At 45.8% G+C, this 23,180-nt stretch overlaps 1 protein-coding gene across 2 annotated transcripts in view; it reads right to left on the bottom strand.

Moving 5' to 3' along the window:
* EYA2 (EYA transcriptional coactivator and phosphatase 2) overlaps window positions 1-23,180 on the bottom strand; it is a 237,608-nt gene that overhangs the window by 34,832 nt on the left and 179,596 nt on the right. For both annotated transcript variants that reach the window (XM_012663704.1, XM_012663705.1), the window contains exon 10: window positions 2,425-2,514. In XM_012663704.1, the coding sequence (XP_012519158.1) occupies window positions 2,425-2,514 (90 nt within the window). The remainder of the gene's footprint in view (window positions 1-2,424; window positions 2,515-23,180) is intronic.

The following is a 23,180-nucleotide window of genomic DNA, read 5'->3' as shown; positions in this document are numbered from 1 at the left end:
CCGATGGGTGGATGTGACCTGGGCAATCACTCCCCGGCTGTAACTTCTGCAGCGTAATTGTCTCCAAATTGCTTGAGTCCTGGCAGGCACTTCCGGTACCCATTTCCATCTCAGAAGGTGAGACAAGGTAATGAAGATGGATTTAACTGCAGGAGTATTAACGACTCAGGCTTCCCCAAATGTACCCATCAAGTTCGTGCCTCTCTGCCTTTGCACATACTGTTCCCTGATCTGATAATACTCTTCCCGCCATCTAACTCTAACCTTTTCCTGATAATAGCCCCTGGGACAGCCTCCTCCCCGGCCCTCCTGGTGGCCCTCAGAGCACTTTATCTGACAAAGTATTATTTAATCTGTTGTTTATGGTCGGCAGCCCCAGCTGGAAGGTCAAAGCCGAGAGGGCACGAGTCTCGCTGGGTTTGGTTTGCTGCTGAATCCGTAGCACTGCGACCAGGGCCTGGCAAATGGGACGTTCTCCATAAAAAGCGGCCGGATGCAGAGGACGCCCTTACTTATGGACGGCCACTACGGGCTCAGAGCAGAAAGGGATCTGACTTTAATCCTTGGATATGTCACTTGCGCAGAAGCCAGGCTGTGCACTGGACTCCTGTAGGCCGCTGGCCTCTCCCTGGGTCTGCACAGCCTCCTTGGGAAGCTGCAGAGGCTCCAGAGTGTGACAGGGACTGCCTTGCATCAACAAACAAGGTGTTTGCACTTGTGTGAGTTTTAACTTCTCCATCGTGTAACACGGTTTCAATTCTGCTGAGGTGCCCTGGGGGATCCTGGCACAGGGGACATTTTTGAAACAAATTTAATTCCTCAAGTTTCTACCTAGACCTGCTTTGTGAAATGGCTGTTGGGCAGAGAATATCAATCCCATCTTACAGACGGGAGCACTGAGGTCCAGGTGGCTTGCACAGACTAAACTCAAGATTGATCGTTTCAGCAAGGATTGTCCTCTCTGGAACTCCAGGCCTGCAGGCCGTAAAGAAAAACCTGCATCCTTTCTTGATGATAAATATTATAGTGCCCTCAGCTAGCCAGGACAGATTTGGAATCTGTAGCCTTCTATGTCATAGTTTAGTCCCCAGGGATATTCCAAATTCCAGGAAAAAATACTCCTACTAGGATAAATAGAATTGTTCCTTCATGTACAGTTTTATTTTAGGTTGCCCTTATTGTTCTTTCTTTCTCTTTCTTTCTTTTTTCCCCCAGAGACAAGATCTCGCTTTGTCACCCAGACTGAAGTGCAGTGGCCTGATCGTAGCTCACTGCAGCCTGTGACTCCCAGGATCAAGGGATTCTGGCTCAGCCTCCAAGTAGCTGGGACTACGGGTGTACATCACCATGCCCAGATAATTTTTAAATTTTTTGTAGAGATGGGGTCTTGCTATGTTGCCCAGGCTGGTCTTGAACTCCTGTGCTCAAGAAATCCTCTCTCCCCAGCCTCCCAAAGTGCTAGGATTACAGCCACTATGCCTGGCCCACCCTTATTTTTCAATCTGTTGAACCAATAAGGTGAACATAATTTACAAAGCCAGAAGATCCCCACACTAATCCTCTTATCAGCCCAAAACCCTTCTTCACCTTGGAGAAGGCTGCTTACTCTTTCATTAGAGGGAAATAACTGATTATAATTCCCTCCTTCCTTTGGCTATCAGGAAGCTCACAGATTCACTCTGAACTTGACTGTAGTAGTTAGCCTGTATGAGCATGGATTTTTTGGGTATAATTCTTTACCCTTATTCATTGCATAGCTTTTAATCCTTTTGCTTTAATAGTTCTATTTTAAGTATGTTTTCCATTTGAAATCTTTCCCAAATCTTTCTGACATAGGCTGGGTATAAACAAATGAATTCAATTTATTTTCAAAGCTTCTTTTCTGCCTTTTTTCCCTACCTCCCTTGCATCTTGCTTAGGGGTTCAGGAGTAGATACTTTAAATAAGCATATTCCCTCTGCTCGCTCGCTCTCTCTTTGTAAAACATGCTTTCAGGGGAATGTAAATTGTTTTTAAAAGCTTCCATTCTGGCCCACTGCTAATTATTACTGACCCAGGAGGATCTGCACTAATTTGCCTTAATAAACTTATTAAATAGCAAATTTCAGGAGGAAGAAACTACATAGCCTTTATTGGATTAGTAAAACTGCCAGTGGACATCACCGCCAGAACAGAGAGAAAAGCCCATTAACGACACAGGAAAGCCAGGGAGATAATCTGGCTAAGTGTGTTTCTAATAAACGGTTGCTGGCCACAGTTTTGTGCCTTCTTGGGGAACGCTAGCAAAAGTTTCAAACCTCTGAAAGGAAAAGAGAAAAAAAAAAAAAGAAAGAAAGAAAGGAAGGAAGAAAGCATCTTTCCCCCCCGAACTAGATGCAGATGATTAAACACGGTGAATATTAAATGAAACCGGCAACCACAAACCTCCAGGTCATTGAAGAACAGATGTGTATCTGCGAGGTTGAAGATCATCTCTTCCATCATCAGGCCGATGCGCACAGACGTCGTGGTGTCCTGTTAGAGAAGGAGAAAATCATACATACGAGTGGAGCCTGAGTCGTCTCAGCCTCCCTCCCCATCCTGTCCCATTGGTCTGTCCCCATCTGCATGGCTCGTGCATGGCCTAAAACATGTCTCTGTGTGGGGTCAGGGTAATCATGTCGCACAGATTCTGACATCACACTTCCAGTTTTTCACCGTTTCTATTTACCCTCTCCAGTATTTATTTATTTATTTATTTTTGAGACAGAGTCTCACTCTGTCACCCTGGGTAGAGTGCAGTGGCGTCATCATAGCTCGCTGCAACCTCAAACTCCTGGGCTCAAGCAATCCTGTCTCAGCCTCCCGAGCAGCTGGGATTAGAGGCACATGCCACCACACCTGGCTAATTTTTCTATTTTTGGTGGAGACGGGGTCTCGATCTTGCTCAGGCTGGTCTTGAACTCCTGATCTTAAGCAATCCTCCCGCCTCGGCCTCCCTCCCCAGTTTTTAAATCTCCCTGAAAACGCCCTTGGAATTGCAACCGTGTTCAGCGTTGCATGGACACTCATGACAGAAATGGCTGTAATATGGCCTCTTGGAAAATGTGCTTTCAGGAGTTCCCTCCAACACGTTTTTGTTTTCAGGGAGGCCTGGAAGGTTTCAGGGAAAGCAGTATAGACTATGTATAAACTAGAGCGAGACCTGGGATGTCGGTTCTCTCTTTCCAATGATCTCTCTGTGGAAGCTGCCTTACTCCACCTGGTATTTTAAAAATCACTGTTACCTAACAATAGAGGATTAATGATAAAAACACACAAAAACCCACTATGGTACATCCATACAGGAAAAACGAGGCAGCCATTACAAAAATGGAGTCATGCTAGAGCTAGTGATCTGAAATTATCATCAAGAGATGCAATACTAAGTAATGAAAGCAAGCTGCATCACAGCATGATGTCTGAAACACATTGTGCAATAAAAGTGTCCTCTATATCCTGTGCACATAGTGTGGAGACTGCACTGCTGTTCACCCATATTTGGGGTCTCTCCCTGAAGTGCTTCTCCCTGGAGGAAGAGGACACATACCAGAGTTTGGCAAACGATGGCCCTCAGGCCAAATCTGGCCTGCTGCTTCTTTTTGTACAGCTCATGGGTTAAGAATGGATTTTTACATTTTTTTAACAGTGTATTGTTTATGGTTCCTTTCTTACTACAAAGTCAGAAGTGTGTTGTACAGAGACCACGTATCCCACAAAGCCTAAAATATTCACTATTCTGTCCCTGATCTGTACCCTCCCTGTTGAACTCAGGTGTGACTATGCAACTTATTTTGGCCAGTGATACCTGGACAGAAGTTATGTTTTGCTTCTGGTCAGAAGCTTTGAAGAGTCAGTGCGTGCTTCCCCACGCGCTCTCTCTTCCCACTTTGTAAGACTGTACACGTTCTGGATAAAAGCTATTCTGTTACTCCAGGTTCTAGAATAAAGATGATGTGGATCAGAGCTGCAGTTGACCACAATAGTCGTCTGCCATAAATGAGAAGTAGATGAAATTTTGGGGACGTTTGTTACTGCAGCATGCTCTCATCTATCCTAACTGATACACATGGAAAATATGTAGTACAACGGTTTTCAAGCCTGGCTGCACACTGCAATGCTCTAGGGAGCATTTAAAAATCCTGATACCCAGGACGGTCCCCAGACCAATACAATAAGAATTTCTGAGAATGGGGTCCAAGTACCAGGAGGTTTAAAGTTTCCCAGGTGATTCCAATGTGCAGCCAAGGTTAGGCAACACTAATGCATTGTTGGTAATATTCCTGGCTAATCTCTATTAAGTGTTTTCCTTATGCTACTTTACAAGTATTAACTCATTTAATCCCCACAAAGCTCTACCAGGCAAACACTATTATTTTCCCATCGCTGTGGTTTGGATGTGGTTTGTCCCTGTCAAAACTTGTGTTGAAATTTGATCCCCAGGCTGTGTTGGGAGGTGTTTGGGTCATGGGTGTGGATCCCTCATGAATAGATTAATTCTATCCTCAGGAATAGACTAGTTCCCACGAGAGTGGGTTGTTCAAAGAGTTTGGCTTCCTCAGTTTCGCTTCCTCTCTGGCTGTGTGGTCTCTCTGCACACGCTCACTCCCTTTCCACTTTCCACCACGAGAGGAAGCAGCCTGAGGGCCTCACCAGGTGCAGCTGCCCAGTTTTGAACTTTCCAGCCACCAGAATCATAAGCCAAATACTATATAGCCCCGATCTTTTATTTTTATAAATTATCCAGCCTCGAGTATTCTGTTATAGCAACACTAAATGGACTAAGACACCAGGTTTATAGATGAGAAAACTGAAGCACACCAAGGTTAGGTAACTTGTTCAAGGCCACACAAGCTAACAAGCGCTGGGATTTGAACCTAGGTAATCTGGTTGAACACCAACACGGCTTCTGAGGAGAACTCAAAGGGGCTGAGTTGGCAGGGGAAAAAGGGGGGCCTTGTACCCTCACTCTGTACGCTTTCTTTTCCTGTTTGAAATTTTCACTGGGAAGGTGTATTACTTCTTTTTTTTTTTTTATGGACAGAGTCTTGCTTGGTTGCCCCAAGTAGGGTGCAGTGGTGTCATCACAGCTCACAGCAACCTCAAACTCCTGGGCTCAAGCGACCCTCCTGCCTCAGCCTCCTGGGTAGCTGGGACTACAGGCATGTGCCACGACGCCTGGCTAATTTTTCTATTTTTAGTAGAGACGGGGTCTCGATCTTGCTCAGGCTGGTCTTGAACTCCTGAGCTCGAGCGATCCTCCCCCTTTGGCCTCCCAGAGTGTTAGCATTACAGGCGTGAGCCACCGCGCCCGGCTGGTGTATTACTTCCATTATAAAAATAAATAATTAACAACATAAACCCTTCTTGACCCTTAAAAAATGCAGCTGGTGATGTCAGCTTCACACACACCACTGTGGAGAATCAGGCCCAGGAACACAGCCATTAGGCGAAACACTTCATCAGAGCCCCGAGAGCCAAAGCTTAGCACTCTGGGTCCTGGCTGGAAGTCGGCAGGGCAGGGTACTCGGTGAGAAATGAAGAGCAAATGAGGAAAACAAACGTCTCAGGGCCTAGGAGGGAATCAGAGTGTGACCTGAGAAAAGGTCCTGGGGGTGTTTCCACGCATGACTCATACCCAAAGCATCTCACCTCTGCATAACAGCGCGTTCCTCTTTGACGGGGCTACTCTGCACCAAACCACCAATGACCAGCGCTCAACGTGCTGGACAAGAAGCAAGGAGAAGCTGTCAACGCAGACTTGTCTGCCGAAAGGACTTACTCAGAAAGATGTCACCTCCCAGGCCGGCACACAGAGAAGGAAAAATAATTACTGCATATGAAAGGACTTCTCTGTGAAAAGCATTTGTTATAAAAAGGCAAATACTGCAGATTGATAAAGCTAAAATTATGACCGATTGATATCAGGAGGATATGAAGAGAAAGTCTGCACGTGTGTGATGGGGGCAAGGCTGAGAAAAGACACTCCAATTCTCATCTTATATTTCGGGAAGCCAGAGATCATGCCCAAAATGGAAAAAAAATCAAGAAGTAGCAACATAAGCATGTTACTTAGAAATCTGCAGGTAAGTTCCAAAAGCATCAGCAAAGGTTGAAAGTTGTTGGCTGTGGGCAGAAAAAACAGTGGGGGTTTGGGGGGCAGGGTCACTGGGGATTGCTGTTTTCCATATATTTTTCTCTATGATTTTTTTTTTTTTTTAAGAGAGGGTCTCGCTCTGTCACCCAGGCTAGAGTGCGGTGGCAAGATCATAGCTCACTGTAACCTTGGACTCCTGGGCTCATGTGATCCTCTTGCCTCAGCCTCCCTAGTAGCTGGGACTACAGGCATGTGCCACCACAGCCAGTTAATTTTTTTAAATTTTATTTTTTGTAGAGATGGGGTCTCGCTATGTTGTCCAGGCTGGTCTTGAACTCCTGGCTTTAAGCAATCCACTCACTGTGGCCTCCCAGAGTGCTGGGATTATAGGTGTGAGCCACTGTGCCCAGCCCAGAACCATATGAATTTTAAACTATATGCATATATTTCTTGGGTCAAAAAAATTAAAAATAACAGACAACATATTCAGTAACATTCACTTTTCATTATCTATCCTAGAGAAAAACTCATACACATTAACAAGGGGACATGTCAAAAGATGTTCATTATTAGAATTTTTAGTAAATAGCAAAAGATTGGAAAAAATTTAGTTTTCCAGCCAAAGGAGACTAGAAAAATAAAATGTAGTATATTCATACAATGGAAAATGAAATTTCAATGGAAAGAAATGAACCAGATCTACATGTACTAACATGGACGCATCAAAAATATGTTATTGAGTGAAAAGAGATTTTCTGATTACGGTATATATTATATACTTCATGTTATTACCATTTATTAGGAACACATAAAATGTTACTACATATTTTCCATGGGCACTTATATATTTGTAAGTATCTGAAAGGATAAAGTCAGAGAAAGAACAGTGGTTAATTCTAGAAGGCAGAGAGGAGGGAGCAGTGATGGTCAAAGCGAACTTTAGTATTATCTAGAATATTCTAACTTTTTTAAAGGAGAAGAAAGCTAAATATTTATTGTATAATTTAAAATTAAAAAAAATTAAATACACCAAATGTTTCTGTGGCCAGCCCTCAGAACACCAAACTACTCATTGGCACTCTTGATATTAATATTTCAGATTTTCCTAAAATTTGCTTGCATGTTGCCTATTAGATTGTCTTATCTAATAGGCTTAAGCTACGTAGGTGGTGCCTCTTTTCAAAAAAACTTGATAAAACTAGTTGCGCAGAGGCAGAAAAGTCTGGAATAGTCCCAGAAAAGCACCAGTATTCCAGGAGTTAAGTAACACAGAGTGTTGCCCTGGGCCAGACCACTTTCTCTAAGTAAAAAATGTTTTTCCAGGGTTGCAGAGATTGAGAAGCTAGAAGAAAAAAAAAATTGGTGGGGATTCTGTAAATTTATGTGAGATACATCTGGAACGAGGGCAAGACAAAAGCCATCAGTTTTATCTCAGGCTGCCTGCTGAATGCATCCCTAATACATGCCACAAACACACTGCTCTGGTCTGTTGGCTTCATTCAAGCCAGTGCAGCTTGGAGGGGAACCGTCTGTCTTAACCCAGCAGTCCTCCTAGTCACACAAAGCCTGAAATACCGGAGCCTTCGCACCCCGCTCTTCAGCCAATAAAGGGCAACTGACCCTTTCAAACCCACTCTGATCCCTCTGACTGCCGAACATCGCGGTGAGGATGGAACGAGATAGCACGTGTTTAAACACCTAGCCCGGGGCCTGGTATGCAGCAGGTGCTCCACAAGTGTTGATAATTGCCAAAATCTTCCAGTCCCCTTCCTTGAATCTTTCAGCAAATAACCTGTTTCTGTAAACCCAGCAGGAACACCCGAAATCAGCTGGTATAAAAGCCTCTAACATGCTACTCACATGAAAACCATTTTCTTAATCATTACATACTCTTCGGATTAAAAACAAAATCAGTGGTTCATTTCCCAAACAAGCAACAGCATAAGTGGATTACTTTAAAAAAAAAACAACAAACTGATCAATTTAAACCAGAACAAAGAACTGAGAAAAGGCAGTTTTCCCCATGCAGGCTTCAGAGTGTAACTCGTCCTTGGAAGCACTAGGCTGGGGGCTGGTGGGGTTGGGGTGGATGGAATGTCGTCTTCGCTGGACTAGAGAAGTTGTGGGTGGCTCTCTCCCAGCGAAGGTTCAAATCAGACAAAGGCACTGCAGATTTTTCCAGCGTGCGCTAATGTTCTACAGATTTCTCGGGGGTTGGCTTTGATGATGGCGGTGGGCTCTGCACATATTCATTCAGGAGGCTGGCAGGGGGCTTCTCGCGTTGGAACCCCCCCTCAGGGCAGATGCTGTACCCCTGGATGGCAGCTCCTTAACCTAATTATTACGCATTCTTGATGAAGTTCCCTTAATTAGAGGAGAATGGCGGGGCCTTTCACCATATGCGCTGCCCAGAGATCTGCCTTGTGGATCGCTGTCTGGTGATATATTGTTGCATTTCTTGATGAAAGGAAGAGGGTACGCATATGAAAGAAACTCTTTCCCTAAAACAAAATTAATCTGAAGCAAAACAAACATGAAGAAAATGGCATGTAAATTCTCAGAGGTCCCAAGATTTGAATGCCAAAAGTTATTCAGGGTTAAGTAAGACCACGACAGTGGTTTTCCATAGAGTGTCTTCACCATCCTCAAATTGGTAAGCTCTCCAATGCCAGCCACGCTGGGAGTCTATCTCCCAGCCCATATAGATTAGGAGACGATTGTTTATCATTTCAAAATGGGGAATTGAAGTTTTTACCAAAAAGTTGTTTTAATGAATCGGAGCTCTATTTGTCCATTAAAGAACTTTCTTTTCTTTATTTTCCAAGTTTTCTGTTTTAAGCACATAGTATTTTTGTATTAGATGGCTCTAGAACGTGTTCAATTCAAAGTGAAATTCACACATTATTTAATCAGCATCTCAGCTCTTCGAACAAAAGGAAGGTACGCTCCAGTTTTGTCCTGAAACCGGTTTATGTGACTGTGGTCTTTTGGGTTTCTTCACATTCCTGGTTGAATAATGATAATAATAATAATAATGATACTGATAATAGCCAATCTTTATCCAGTGCTTTGGAGCGGAGCTTTAGAGGTGGGCCCTAAGCCTGCCTGCCAGTGATCTAGGCCAGCTCCACCTCTTATCAGGTAGATGACCTTGTACTAGTTACTTAAACTCTGGGCGCCTCAGCTCCTCATCTGCGAAATGACCTTGCTTACCTGATAAAGTTGTTATGAAGATTAAATGAGCTTTTCACAGTGCAGTTTATAATCCTTTTAGTGAAAGTTTAATGACCAGCATTCAAAAAGAAAAAAAGACTGGAAGAAATAGAATAGAATCTAGGAGTCAGCAAACTGTGGCCCGCGCTTGCTTTCGTAAGCGAAGTTTTACTGGGACACAGAGACGCCCAGTTGTTCACGTGATGCTTACGGCTGATTTCATGCTACACTGGCAGTTGGGCGTCACCACAGAACCTAGGCGAAAACCTAAAATGTTTATTATCCCTTTATACAAAATGTTTGTCAATCCCTGGGACAGGCAACAAGATATCAGGATCTATCGTACACAGTCATGGTGAGCTTGTATTTCAGTTGGGGTGTGTGTGAGTGTGTGTGTGTGTGTGCATACACATGTGTGTGATGGGTCAGAATGTAAAATGTATTTGTATGACCATGCTAAAAATTTTAAAAAAAGTGAGTTCATGACTGTTTAGAGCTTGGAACTGTGCCTGGAACAAAGTAAGTACTGAATAAATGTTAGTTTAATAACGGCCACTGCTGGTGGGACTGCAAATTAGTGCAACCTCTGTGGAAAGGAATTTGGAGATACCTCAAAGAGCTAAAAATAGAAATACCATTCGATCCAGCAGTAGGACGATTAGGCATCTACCCAAAAGAGCAAAAGATATGCTATAACAGAGACATCTGCACCCGAATGTTTATGGCAGCACAATTCACTATTGCAAAGATGTGGAAACAACCAAGTGCCCGTCAATTCATGAGTGGATTATTAAAATTTGGTATATGTATACAGTGGAATATTACTCAATCATAAGAAACGACAGTGACCTAGCACCTCTTATATTTTCCTGGATTGAACTTAAGCCCATCATCCAAAGTGAGGTATCACAAGATCAGAAGAATGGGCTCCACTTGTACTTGCCATCGAATTGGTACTAACTGATGAACACTAGGGTGCTCACATGGCAGAAATACTCTCCAGGGATTGGGGGGGTGGGAGGGGTAAACCCAGAACTAAGGGACACAGTGAGCATTGCAGAGGGGAAGGGCATGCCTCTGACCTTCGCCTGGGTGAGGCAAAGACATAAAATGTAACCGTAATGTTTGTACCCTCATAATACCCTGCAATAAAAAAGAAAGTATCAGATCCCTTCATTATGTCTTCTATTGTGGTCATGTCTGAACATTTATACATTGAAATACATATTTTTTAAAAAAATTAAATTTTCTTCTTTGCTTTATATTACAGTTAGAATACTATATTCAATTTTTTAAAAAGCAGTCAGTGGGTGGGCTATATTATTTGGGATTTTCATTTCAGGATAGCAAAAGGGGCGTTTTAATGATATTTATTTTTAAAGGGGGTTTTCGATATGTGATAAGGTTGAAATTTGCTGTAACAAAAACTGGCAGTCGAAGTAGTGGCTCAAATTCTGATGCCAACTGCTCTGTCAATGGTCCCCACCGGAGCTGACCCCTGGCAGTTTATTCTCCGGGGGGTGGTGCCGGGGGTCGGTACACATGACTGTAGTCCACAAAGGCTACCCTGCTCTGGGGCACCCACACTTCACCTTGTCCTTATATGTCAGTTGCCTGATTTCTTCCAGGTTTTCCAAGGAGCAAGGGCTGAAGAGACATTTTCCCCAAATCATGATGCTCATTATCAGAGCTTTCCTGGTTGAAGTGTCTACCATGTGTTGGCCCCATGCAAAATGCCTTCGGTTCATCATCACAAGAGGGGGATGGTGGGAGAGAGAGGGAGGCCAGGTATAAAGACAGCTAGTTTCCCTCCTGCTTCACATCTATAGTACACAGTAGCTAGAGTGCTTTCTTTATAGTAAAAAGAGTTGTCCTCACTTAAAACCCTCTGACTTCCCCTGGCCCTCTGAGTAAAGCCAATATTCTTTAGTGGCCTTGTGTGCTCTGGTCACCCTACTTCTCCACCCCATCTGGACTCTCTGCTCCTTGAACATGCCACACTTGCTCCTGCCCCAGGGCCTTTGCACTTACCACTCCTCAGCCTGGAATTAACCTCTCCCTGAGCTCTTTCATGGCTGGCTCCTTTGTAACACTCAGTTTCCACTTCCAATGCCGGACAGGTCTTCTCTGACCATTTTTTCTAAAATAAGCCAAGATGCCCACTCCATACTCACTCCACATCCCATTACTCTGTTGCAGTTTTTTTTTTTTTTTTTTTTTTTGAGACAGAGTCTCACTCTGTTGTCCTGGCTAGAGTGAGTGCCGTGGCATCAGCTTAGCTCACAGTAACCTCAAACTCCTGGGCTCAAGTGATCCTACTGCCTCAGCCTCCCGAGTAGCTGGGACTACAGGCATGTGCCACCATGCCCGGCTCATTTTTTCTATATATTTTTAGTTGTCCAATTAATTTCTTTCTATTTTTTTTAGTAGAGACGGGGTCTCGCTCTTGCTCAGGCTGGTCTCGAACTCCTGAGCTCAAACAATCCGCCCGCCTCGGCCTCCCAGAGAGCTAGGATTACAGGCGTGAGCCACCGCGCCCGGCCCTCTGTTGCAGTTTTTAACAGCATTTATCATTATCTAAAATGATCTTATTCATGTATAATTTTTGCTGCTCCTTCTCCAGCTAGGAGAAAAGCTCCATGAGAGCTACTGCCATGTCCCTTGTACCTGGAACGCAGCTTGAACAGCAGATGCTCAGTTAAGTATTTTTTGAATGAATACGTGAGCGTGTGTGAACTTTGCTCACACTACCACATTTCCTCCTCAAAATACCTTTTCCCTATTTTGATAAATTGATAAATCGAGACTCAAAGTGAAGTGACTTGTCCAAGGTCACACTGCTAATTAGTGGCAGGGCTGGTATTCAAACCCAGGACTGTCTAACTCAAGAAACCAAAATCTTCACCATTTTACTCACTGAATATGTCTTCAGGGGAACTAATAACATAAAATAAAATACGTTATTAAGAAAAGAAGCTTAAGGGAGATGATAATCAGATTTCTTTTTGGGTAGACACCTGATTTAAAACTGTTGGCATCCACTTTTAATGAAATGAATGATTCATGTAATGAAATTACACTTCCAAAGTTGGAAGAAATGACAGCAGCTGGCGTATAAAATCCAGCGCTGATGCCTGTCCTAGGTCTCAGGCTGGCTTTCCTTTCTAATAACTGCTGGCCTTTCCAGGGGGTGAAAGGAAGGCCCAGGGGTGGGAAAGGTTCTCTCCTTATGGCCTCTGAGCATTTGTGCCTTTAATTTCCTGGACTTGATATGGAAAAAACGGAGTTAACTGGTGAGTCCCTTCCTTCTCAGCTGCCGTCCCCTCTCCCACCTCCCGAAGGCCAGGAACGGCTGTGAGGGAACCAGACACCTTGGCTGAAATTGGAAAGCGGCTCATTGTAGCTGGCCCTGAAGGGCTCAGAATCCTTTTTCCGCACCCCCCAGACTTTCTCCCCCGACTTAAGTGCAGCTCGTAACTTTTTAAAATGTCATCCTTGGAGCCAAAAGAAGTGTGCTGTGGAAAGATGTATTTGAGGGCCTCTTTAGATCTGTTATCAAATGTTATCAAATGCAAAATTTCCAAAAATAATTTTCAGGAAAATAAAGCTACTGTCTCTGAATAACGTCTCGGTCTCCAAGCTCAGGTTGCTTCCCAGGGGCCGGGTGCTCCGTTCTTGACAGGGGTCTCTCCGGTGGGACGCTGCGGCCAGTCCTTCCAGATGAGACACGGGAGGCACAGCCTTCACTCTCAGGGCCTTGAATGCTGCCATCCGGATGTCAGCCTCGACCCGGCCCCAGGACCGAGCCCTCCCCGACCGCCTGCTTATTTTTCCAGCTCCAAACACAGCCCTGAGGCTCCCAGAGGAGGAAAGTCTTGGCAGCTCCAAAGAGGCATCGAAGATCTCCGAACACTTCTCTCAGCCTAAGCCTGTGCGGACGGTGAAATCAGCCGACCCGCTTTTGTGCTCCTCCCGAGGCATTTTCTTTTCTTTTTTGCTATTTTTGAGACAGCATCTTGCTCTGTAGCCGGGGCTGGAGTATGGTGGTGTCATCACTGCTGATGGCGTGAGCCAACAATGAGGCGTTTTCTTAAGAAACTTGCGTAACAAGCAGAGGGAGATGTTTGGGCATTTGGGAAGTGGTCTTTGCTACTCTTGTACTAGCAATTGCACCCCGAACTATCGTTCAGTTGGGAACTCTTAGCTTTAGATGTGTTTCTGAAAAATTTCTGGTGGCACGGTTAACAAATTCACTAGTTAATTAACTTTTTTTTTAAGAAGAGATTTAGCCCTGTTTTTTTAGGGGGACTGATGGGCGCATTAACAGTGTTTTTGCTTGTTTACACAATGCCTCTAGAATGAAAAAATTGAGCATTCTACAAATGAGGGTTTTTCAGACTTGGTACTGTTGGCATTTGGAGCCAGTTAACTTTGTCGCGGGACTGTCCTGTGCATTGTAGGAGTTTAGCAGTAACCCTGTCCACTACCCACTAGATGTCAGTAGCACCCCCACCCAGCTGCAACAATCATAAATGTCTCCAGACTTTGCCACATGTCCTCTGAGGGGCAAAATCACCTTTCGTTGAGAACCACTGCTCTAAATGATTTTAAAATAATGAAACAGCTTGGTCCTTAATGTTAGTAAGTTAACTCTGGAATTACAGAGCGGGCAACCTTATTAATGAAACTAACTTTCTAATTAAGACATGAGCTAAATTAAAAAAAAAATCTAAATCTCCCCACCTGTTGAGTGGGAGGTGCTGCTTTCCATCTCCAGGGGCAGTGTGACTCAGTAGGTAGGAACCACCCCTGCAGCCAGACACCTGGCTGCAAATCCAGGCTCAGCCCTTACTGGAAGGTGTGTGACTTGGGGCAGGGCACTTAACCTCAGGGTGCCCGCTTCCTCACCTGGGTGAGGTGGGAGCCCACAGCACCTACCTCCTAGAGGCAGGTTACGGTGAGAGTGAGGGAGCTGAGAGGAGGAAAGCGCTTGAGACGGATGCCTGGCTCGCCGCAAACACCACAGGCGGGTCAGTCATTCTTATTCTTATTTTTTTTTTTTTTTTTAGAGACGGGATCTTGCTATGCTGCCCAGGCTGGTCTCGAACTCCTAGTGTCAGGTGGTGCTCCTGCCTCAGCCTCTCAAAATGCTGGGATTACAGGTGTGAGCAGGCACTGCCCAGAGCAGTCATTTTTATGCACAGAATCGCTCTCTGGGGCCTCACTGGCCACATCTAGCATCTGCACTTGGCTGTCCCTTTCTCAGGTGCTACCCGAAGGGAAGGTCAGGCAGGCATTTGTCTTGGCACTTTGTGATCCCAGGTCCTTTCCTCTCCTCTCAGCTCCCAGACTGCAGGCGAGCCAGGCTTGTGTCTCGGCAGGGACCCTGTCTGGGCTTGCACACTTTCGCTGCAGAGGGCAGACCTGTCCGCTCTGGAGACGGCTCACAATTGCAGACAGCTTGCTGCCTGCCTTCGCCCGGCGTTTCTTCTGTGTCAATTACCCTGATGTTCCAAACTACGGGACAATGTGCTTCTGCACCTCTTCTGGAAAGGAGATCTGTACCCCCCTTTCTCTTTTAAAGAAAAAACACACAAACACACAAAACCAATCAAAGCCATCACACCATCCAAGCCAACTGGGCCTTTAAAAAATCACCGCCAAGTAGCTGTTTACAAGCTGAACAAATAATTACTCTGCCACAAGGAAGAAAAGTATTAATTAAAGCTATTCATTAAACCAGCTTCCCTATTCTGTGGGGTTTATCTGTTAGAAGTGTCAGCCAAAGGTTAGGGGAGGATTAACACACAATGGAGAGCTTTGCCAGTTCAATCTCCTCCTTGTGGTTAGCTTTTAATAATAAAGTTGTCATTAAACGAAAGAATTTAATGGTTTTAATTGGGTTTAATTACTTGGAAACTCTTGGAAGAGAGATCGGCTTGTTGAAAAAAAATTTTTTAGAGAAAGACAAGAAAATGACGGTCATAAAGAAAAAATGAGTTGATTCACATGTTTAAACAGTAAAGTGGAAAAAAAAAACCTTGGCTTCTTTGACAGTTTCAAAGGAGAACACAGAAAATAGGAACGATCATCTTAGCTCAGCAAATGGGTCTGTTTGTACTAACAAGAACTGAACCGAAAGACTGCAGGAGAAATTCTGTCATCGCTGAATCACAAGAGTCAAAGTGACAACAAATGATGAAACCATGGTCCAATTTAAGAGAACAAACAGAGATGTCTAAACTGGTTCCTCTTTCAGGGTTTTATGCAACTGTTTATCATTTTAATTTTTTTCTTTTTTTTTTTCTATCCTTTGAAGAATGTTCTTTTGGCTGGAGACGTCTAGCAGCTTTCAAAGCATTATACTAAGGTAAAAATTTAAAGGCAAAAAATAACAAATCAATAGATGAACGGACCTGTGAGCGTTGAGTAGGGTGACCGACCACCCCGACTGCCTGGGACTGAGGGGCTCCTGGGTTGCGGGATTTTAGTGCTAAAACTGGACAAATGTGGATGAACGATCACCCTAACATGAGTCACTGTCTGGGACCCAGGAGCATTCGATAACACGGGAGACCGGTGTGTTTACGTAAGTTCACGCCAAGGGCTACGACCAGGGCTTGACACCCAGCAAGTGTCTACTACTTCCATCGGCACTGACAACGGCCTCTTCAACACTGTGTGTCTTCTGCTTGTTAGAAGTAGAGTCGTATGTCAGCACACCTTCCTTGGACAGGACATGTTACAGAACATGCTTCTAAAGATGCAGTTCTTTAAAAGACACGGACATTCATTTATTCTACAAAAGCTGCTTACGATGTAGCTGGTATAGTTCTACACGCTTGACATGTATTAACTCATGTAATCCTCCCCCAGTGACCCTACAAGGTAAATATTATTGCCATTACGCCCATGCTACAGACGTGAAACTGCGGCACAGAGTGGAAAAGGGACTCGTCTGAGGTCACATGGCTAGGAAGTGGGGCTGGCTTTGAACTTGAGCGGTCTGGCTCTAGAGCCCAGGCTCTAGACCAGAGGTGGTGAACTTTTCCTGTAAAAGGCTAGAAAACAAATATTTTAGACTCTGTGGTCCATGTGGTTTCCATCACAACCACCCAACTCTGCTGTTGTAGCCTGCAAACAGCCATGGACAATATGTAAATGAATGGGTGTGGCTGTGTTACAATAAAACTTTATTTAAAATAACAGGTGGTGGGCCAGATTTGGCCATGGGATGGATGCAGTTTGCTGACCTCTGCTCTAGACCCCATGTGATATTGTCTCCTTGCTCTCAGACACTGAAAGTCCCTTGCCACGTGGAGCTTACAGTCTAATGGAGGGGGAGGGCTGTGAAAAACTAAGAAATGTTTCATTTCAGACAGGGACGATGCTATGACGAAAAGGAAACACGAGGATACTCTGGAGGGTGAGAGAGAAGGAGGGGGATGGATGGAGCGTGCCTGTGTGTATGTGATCTGGGAAGGGCTCCTAGAGAGGGGGTGGTCAGAGAAGCCCGCTCTGAGTAGGTGACATCCGAGCGAAGGCCATGGGATGATCTGGGGGAGGGGAACAGCCGGTGCAAAGGCTCTGAGGCAGAACAAGCTTAGTGTGTTTGAGAAGCAGAAAGAGGGCCCGAGTGGAGTGAGTGTAATAAGTAAGTGGCAGAGGGAGGATTTGCTGGGCAGGCAAATCAGACAGTTTAGGGGACTCTAGGCCACGAGCAAGAGTCTGAATTTGATTCAAAGCGTATTGGAAACTGGAGGGCAGTTTCAAGCAAGAATGAAGAGGTCTGATTTATATCGGAAATAGATCACCAGGCTGCCTTCATGGCACTGTGCCATCCTGTCCAATCAAAAACCCAGTGAGCTAGGCATTATTATTATACCCATTTTGCAGATGAGGTCTGAGGCTCAGCAAACCCCCCACCTAGTTAGTAACAGGACTGGGCCCAGCTCTAGAGTGGTCTGCTCCAGTCTCATCCTCTCCTCCTGTGCCACTCAGTCCTAGGTGAAAGGACTTTGGGTGCCTGGAGCATCACTGTCTCTCAGCCCGAAGGCTTCTCTGTGTTGAGGATCAGGAAAGCAGTATTTGGCCTGAGCCAATACTGGCCTGGTTTCAGTCTGCAGAGCAGCCAAACAACTTACAAACACTGTGACGGAGCGTCACGGTGTGATGGAACAGTGATGTGTCCTGTCACCACACACCAGGGAACCTAGGGAATGGGAGGAGGAGAGGAGAGAACAATGCTTTTGAAAAGCAAAATCAATGTCCTCTTAAATGGTGACATTCAGAGCACGCAACACATGCTGTCGGCTGGGCTCCCCAGCAACTACAGAGGGGCCCGAGAAGGAATGTGAGGTCACCGCATGGGGCTTCTTCCAGTTCTTTCCACAGACATCCATGTGGACACAGTGCTTCTCTTCCCTCACACTCCCAACTTAGCTGGCAAGGTGGAACATGGCTGAAGGGGACAAAAAGTCACTCATTCCTCTGTTCATTCAATATATATTTACTGAGCGCCTTTTATGCACCAGGCGCTATTCTAGGCTCTGGAATACAACAGCAAACAAAACAAAATAGCCATAAATAAATGAATAAAGCAAGATTTGTAGTATGCTTGATGGCAGGGCTGCTATGTACAGCTGCACAGGTTGTACACTGCATAACTCCAGGGGTACCACTCACATAGACCACCGTGAAAGTAGCATCCCCTAGAGTTGGGCAATATACATTCTGCACAACAGTGTGTCCTGCCAGGAGGCGATAAATGTTACAGAAAAAAATAAAGCAAAGAATTTGTGTTGTGTGGGCTGTGCAGGAGGTGTTGCAATTTTATAGGGCAGTCAGGGAGGTCCTCACTGAGAAGGTGGCATTAGAGTAGACTTGCAGGAGGAGAGGGAAGAAGCCATGTGTGTACCTGGAGGAGGAACATTTCAGACAGAGGGAACCCAGTCTGCAAAGGACCTGAAGTGGGAGCATGCCTGGAAGGTCTGAGTACCATTGAGGATTCTGTGTAGTTGGGGCAGAGTGAGGGAGAGAAGGGACACTAGGAGATGAGGGCATAGAGGTAACAGGGGCCAGATCTGGTAGGGCCACATCCAAGGGCATGGACCCTGATAACTGAGCCGGAGGACTACATTTCAAATGTTTAATGAGCACCTACTATGTGCTGCGTAAGACCCTGTGGGCTCTTGGGCTCCACATGGCTTGCAATATTCATCTTAAAATCAGCGTCTTCTGTTCTTATCTCGTTCTTACAGAGCCTGAGCTGTTCATGTGAGTGAGTGAAATGGCCCAGGTGAAACGCATGGCCTCGTTGTTCTTTCATTTTCCAGCTCTTGATACAAGAAACATTGACCTTTCCCCTTAATTCTTCTTAGAGAAGACGACAGCGCAAGTGAGTTAGTAATGACGACTGGTATCTGATCTTAGCGTTAGGGAGACGATAGGGAGTGTGGGGTGGGGCGACTGTGGCAAACTGGAGAACGCCTGTGCCATTTAAAAGGGACAGCTGCCAGGCAGCTCCAGCCAAATGACGCCACATGGAGTTGTGAGTGCACCATGGCCAGATCTTCTGATTTCTCAAGAGAACCTAGAAATCTCAATTTTTATGTGAAATCTTCTAATTTTAAATGCTGGCAACTAATTTAAAAAGGTAAGAAAAAGAATACGTTTAAGAGCCAGGCGTGGCCTGCAGGCCCCCCAGACCCTCTGGTGCGATGACCGGCACAGGAGGGGACCAGGGCTGATCGAAGGCTTGAAGGTTGGCAGTGGGGCTTGGGGGCCTGTAGTCAGGTGACACAGGGGCTTAGAACAGCCTTTGGGGTTCTGGGTCTGATCCCTTCTCTGCCACTTACCAGCGTGGCAGTCTTGGGCAGGGCCTCTGTGTCCTTCTAGGTGGAAGGGGGACCACCGTGCCTAGCTTGTAGGTTTGTCTTGAGGACCAAGGGGATAACCCACGTAATGAGTGCGACCCAGTGCTATGCACGGGGACAGAGACTCATGTTTCATCCCTATGGTTGAAGGTTTCTGGGCATGGGTTATATGCTACAAACTGTAACTCATCGTAAACGTCAATCCTTCATTTTTGTTTTTTAGCGCTACACACGTAAACTCGACAATGAATGAAATGGACCAATTCCTTGAAAACCACAAACTTCCAAAATCCACTCAAGATGAAATAGCTACAACTATTAAAGAACCTGAATTCATAATTAAAAACCTCCTCCTTGCAACCGCCCTCCTGAATCTCCAGGGCCAGACGGTTTCACTGGAGAATGTCACCAAACACTTCCCAAAGAATGAGTACCAATTCTCCACAATCTCTTCCAGAAAACAAAGAGGAAGGAACGCTTTCTGACTCGTTTGATGAGGCCAGTATCACCCTGACACCAAAACCACACGAAGACAGCACAAAACAAAAACCAAACACCAAGAAACAAAACAAACAACTTGATCTTTCAAGTGAAGCGGTGCTCATCCTTTACTACCTCCAGGAAGTCTGTGCCTTCGAGAGCACCACAGTGCCCTGTGGGAAGCAGAGTACGAGTCAGAGGGGCAGGAAGTGCTATTCCAACTTTACAGACACACAAACTGAGACCCTAGAAGCAAAGCGACTCGCTCCAGCTCTTGGACCCAGGAAACGGTGCAGACGGGATTGGATCCGAGGCCTCCGGACTCCACGAACGGCACACCACCCGACAGGATTCCAGTCAGAAAAGGCGCAACGGCTACCGCAGCAAGAAGCGGCTTCCCACCCCAGCGGGACACAGGCTACAGAAACACGCAGCAGGACCAAGCCTGGACTCAGCGGTCTAACAAGATGCTGCTACCCAGGGAGGTTCATTCATTCATTCTTTCTAAAAAACTGAGGTGAGATCCACAAAACATAAAAGGCACATTTTGAGGCGGACAATTCGGTGGCTTCTAGCACACGATGTCGTGCAACCACCACCTCTCCCCGGTTCCCAAACATTTCGTCACCCCAAAAGGAAACCTCATAGCCATGAAGGACTTGCACCCCCTTCCTACTCCCCTCTGCCCCGGTAACTTCCAATCTGCGTTCTGTCTTCATGGGTTTACCTAGCCTGGATATTTCACATAAATAGAATCACACAACATATGACCTTCTGTGTCTGGCTGCCTTCACTTAGCCGAATGTTTTCGAGACGCATCCATGTTGCAGCGTGCGTCAGTACCCCCTTCCTGTTCATGGCTGAATAATATTCCCTGGCAGGAATATCCTATGGTTTGTTTATCCATTCATCTATTGATGGACATTTCCAAAGAGATTCTCCAACTGCAGATTTCCACTGTGAATTAGGCCCTGTCGGGAGACACACGTCAGAGCTTCCCTGTCTGCCATCGGAGGGGCCCGAAAGTTCACGAATTCTCAGAGCAAGTGTGGGAAGCAGGCATGGTGAGGGGAACACCTCCTATTCCCCTGTCAAAGCCAACCCCAAACACAATAGGCGGTGACACCTTTCTGCCATGCAGCAGGTGACACCGCATCACCAAAGGCTCATGGGAATTCCAGCAATCTTTGGACTAGCTCAAGAACCCTATTGTTGGCAAATTAAGCAGCGTAAAAAGGGCAGGTGGGGAGTTGTGGGGAGACAGCTCCAACCTGCTCGTTAAGTGTAAAGGAAAATTGGTCCCATTATTTAGGCTCCCAGGGTGCCTGGGATTTTTTTCACCACTTATCATTGTGAGCAGCAACCCCTATATTTACAGAAGACAAAAGAGCTTCTCACTCTGACCCAACCGACAATTTGTTGTAGGTTTTGCAGAGAGGATTTAAATCCATCTCATTTTTTTTTTCTTTCGCATACCCTTCAGCATTCATTGAAAGGTGGGGCGAGATGGGGGGAAGGTTGGCAAAGGAAGTCTGGGGAAGAAGTCGGCATTTGTTAAATTTGTGGGTGGAAAATTAGGCACACTCAGGAGTCTTAACTTGCTCTAAAACCTTCAACCCAAGTTGAGTGATGCTACAAGGAAATGGTCTCTCTCAGAGCGGCAGAGAGCACAGGGCTTCAAAGGATGTCCCTGCTAATGAGCACTTTTCTGACAACCCCAAACCATCTTTAAAATATATTTTATGTTGGAAATAATCCTTTAATGCTCTAAAATAAATAAGCAGAGGTACTTGGCGTGGAGGTCCCCCGGCTCAGGGAAGCACTATTATAAGGGATTAAGTCGACAAAGGGTACCACCCCCTGCCCAGCGCCCCTCAAACTATGTCATTCACCTCCACGACATCTTTCAAAGCTTTTCCAACTTCTCCCTCGTCCACCCCCGCCAAAATGACAACTGCAGATGTTTGCTTCTTGCCCTCATTCCTTACGGGACAGGAAGAAGTGACAAGTGAGGTCACCCTCCGTCTCCCCCTAGTCCTGCAAAGAAAATAATCATTGGTCGAGAAGCCCAATCAAAGTCATCCTTTCTTTATTAGCCACAAAGACTAAACACCTTTTACTTAACTGAAAAGAGCAGGAGAGGGGAAAAAAGATTTAAATACAAGGTTTAACCCCCAGTGGGGGAAAGAAATCTCCAACTTCCTCAGAAAATCCTTTCCAAATTGTATTCATCTTGACCTAATCCACATCTACCGAGTGAATTAGGCAGTATTTATTTTGAGAATCTATTTTATAGAGTTCCAAGGACTCTGTTTTCCTTGGGCAGGACTTGCTCTCCATTTCAGAGCTAGAGGCTGCTTGCAAGGCCTGGCCAGGCCTTTAAACTTCCAAGGTGCTTGACTCACATGACCAACAAAATGTAAATAAACACAGCTGAGCTCGGGAGAAATTGGAAGGTTTTCTCATTAAAGAAATAAAATAAACAGATGTCCTTAAGCACTTTGGCTTGTGTTTGTCAAAGGACGGAAAGCTCTAGATGTCTGAACGGCAGAAGTGAATTACGGATATATCTCAAGGCAGAAGGAGGGGGACAAACAGAAAGCAAAGGCAAGAATCTGGGGTCCTCAGAATTGACTAACAGTCCTCCAGGGAGGGCACTTTCGATTTGAACCTTAGCAACTTCTACAAATAGTTTTTAACTGCTGGGCCGTAAAACCTGGGCTTTTTTTTTTCTTCTCAGTTTGTAAAGTAGTAACGGACAGGCCGAGCCACGTATCGCCAACTGGATCTGATTGAACCCTGATGGCACCGCGCTGGGTATCGGATTCCGGAATCACAGAACGACACCCGCGGAGGGGTGGGGGAGGGCTGTGGCTGCGCGGAGGGGGCAGAGGAGCCACGGGAGGGGGCGCAGAACCAAGATCGGGCCAAGCGCTCTCTACCCGGCCTCTGGATCCATGAGCAAAGCCAACACCAGGCGGATTCGGGGTTTACATCTCACCCCACAGGCAGTAATCCGTGAAAGCATCACCCGGGGAGGGAGTTAAAAGGCAGATGCCGAGTCAGGAAGTCTGCGGTGGGGCCTGAGACTCTGCATTGCTGACAGCTCCCTGGTGATGCTGGTCCATGGACGGCACTTCCGGGAGCCAGGAGGGCTTGAGTTAGAGCAGGGCTCTGGCAAGGAGGCGTTTCAATCCCTCTAGAACCACTCGTTAGAAGTCCAGACATTTACACACCCTCGATGCCTTAGTACGGGATCTCCCTGGAAGCTGACCCTGAGCCTAGGATTCAGATGTGAGCATTTTACCTGGGAGGTGACCCCAGGAAGTGCTGGTGTCACAGTGGAGCAGTGAGCAGGGAGGGGAAGAGTGGGTGGGTCAATGAGCAGGTCACTGCTGTGGGCCACAGGGGCTCTGTCCCTCTGGGGACATCTGGGAGGCTCTAGAACACACAGCAGAGTGTCACAGGTGCTTGCAGAGGGCTGCCATCGTGCCCAC

This window comes from Propithecus coquereli, unplaced genomic scaffold (genome assembly GCF_000956105.1).
Source record: "Propithecus coquereli isolate 6110/MARCELLA unplaced genomic scaffold, Pcoq_1.0 Scaffold825, whole genome shotgun sequence".
NCBI lineage: Eukaryota > Metazoa > Chordata > Mammalia > Primates > Indriidae > Propithecus > Propithecus coquereli.
The sequence above is the reverse complement of the archived record's forward strand: the minus strand, read 5'-3'. Positions and strand labels throughout refer to the sequence as shown.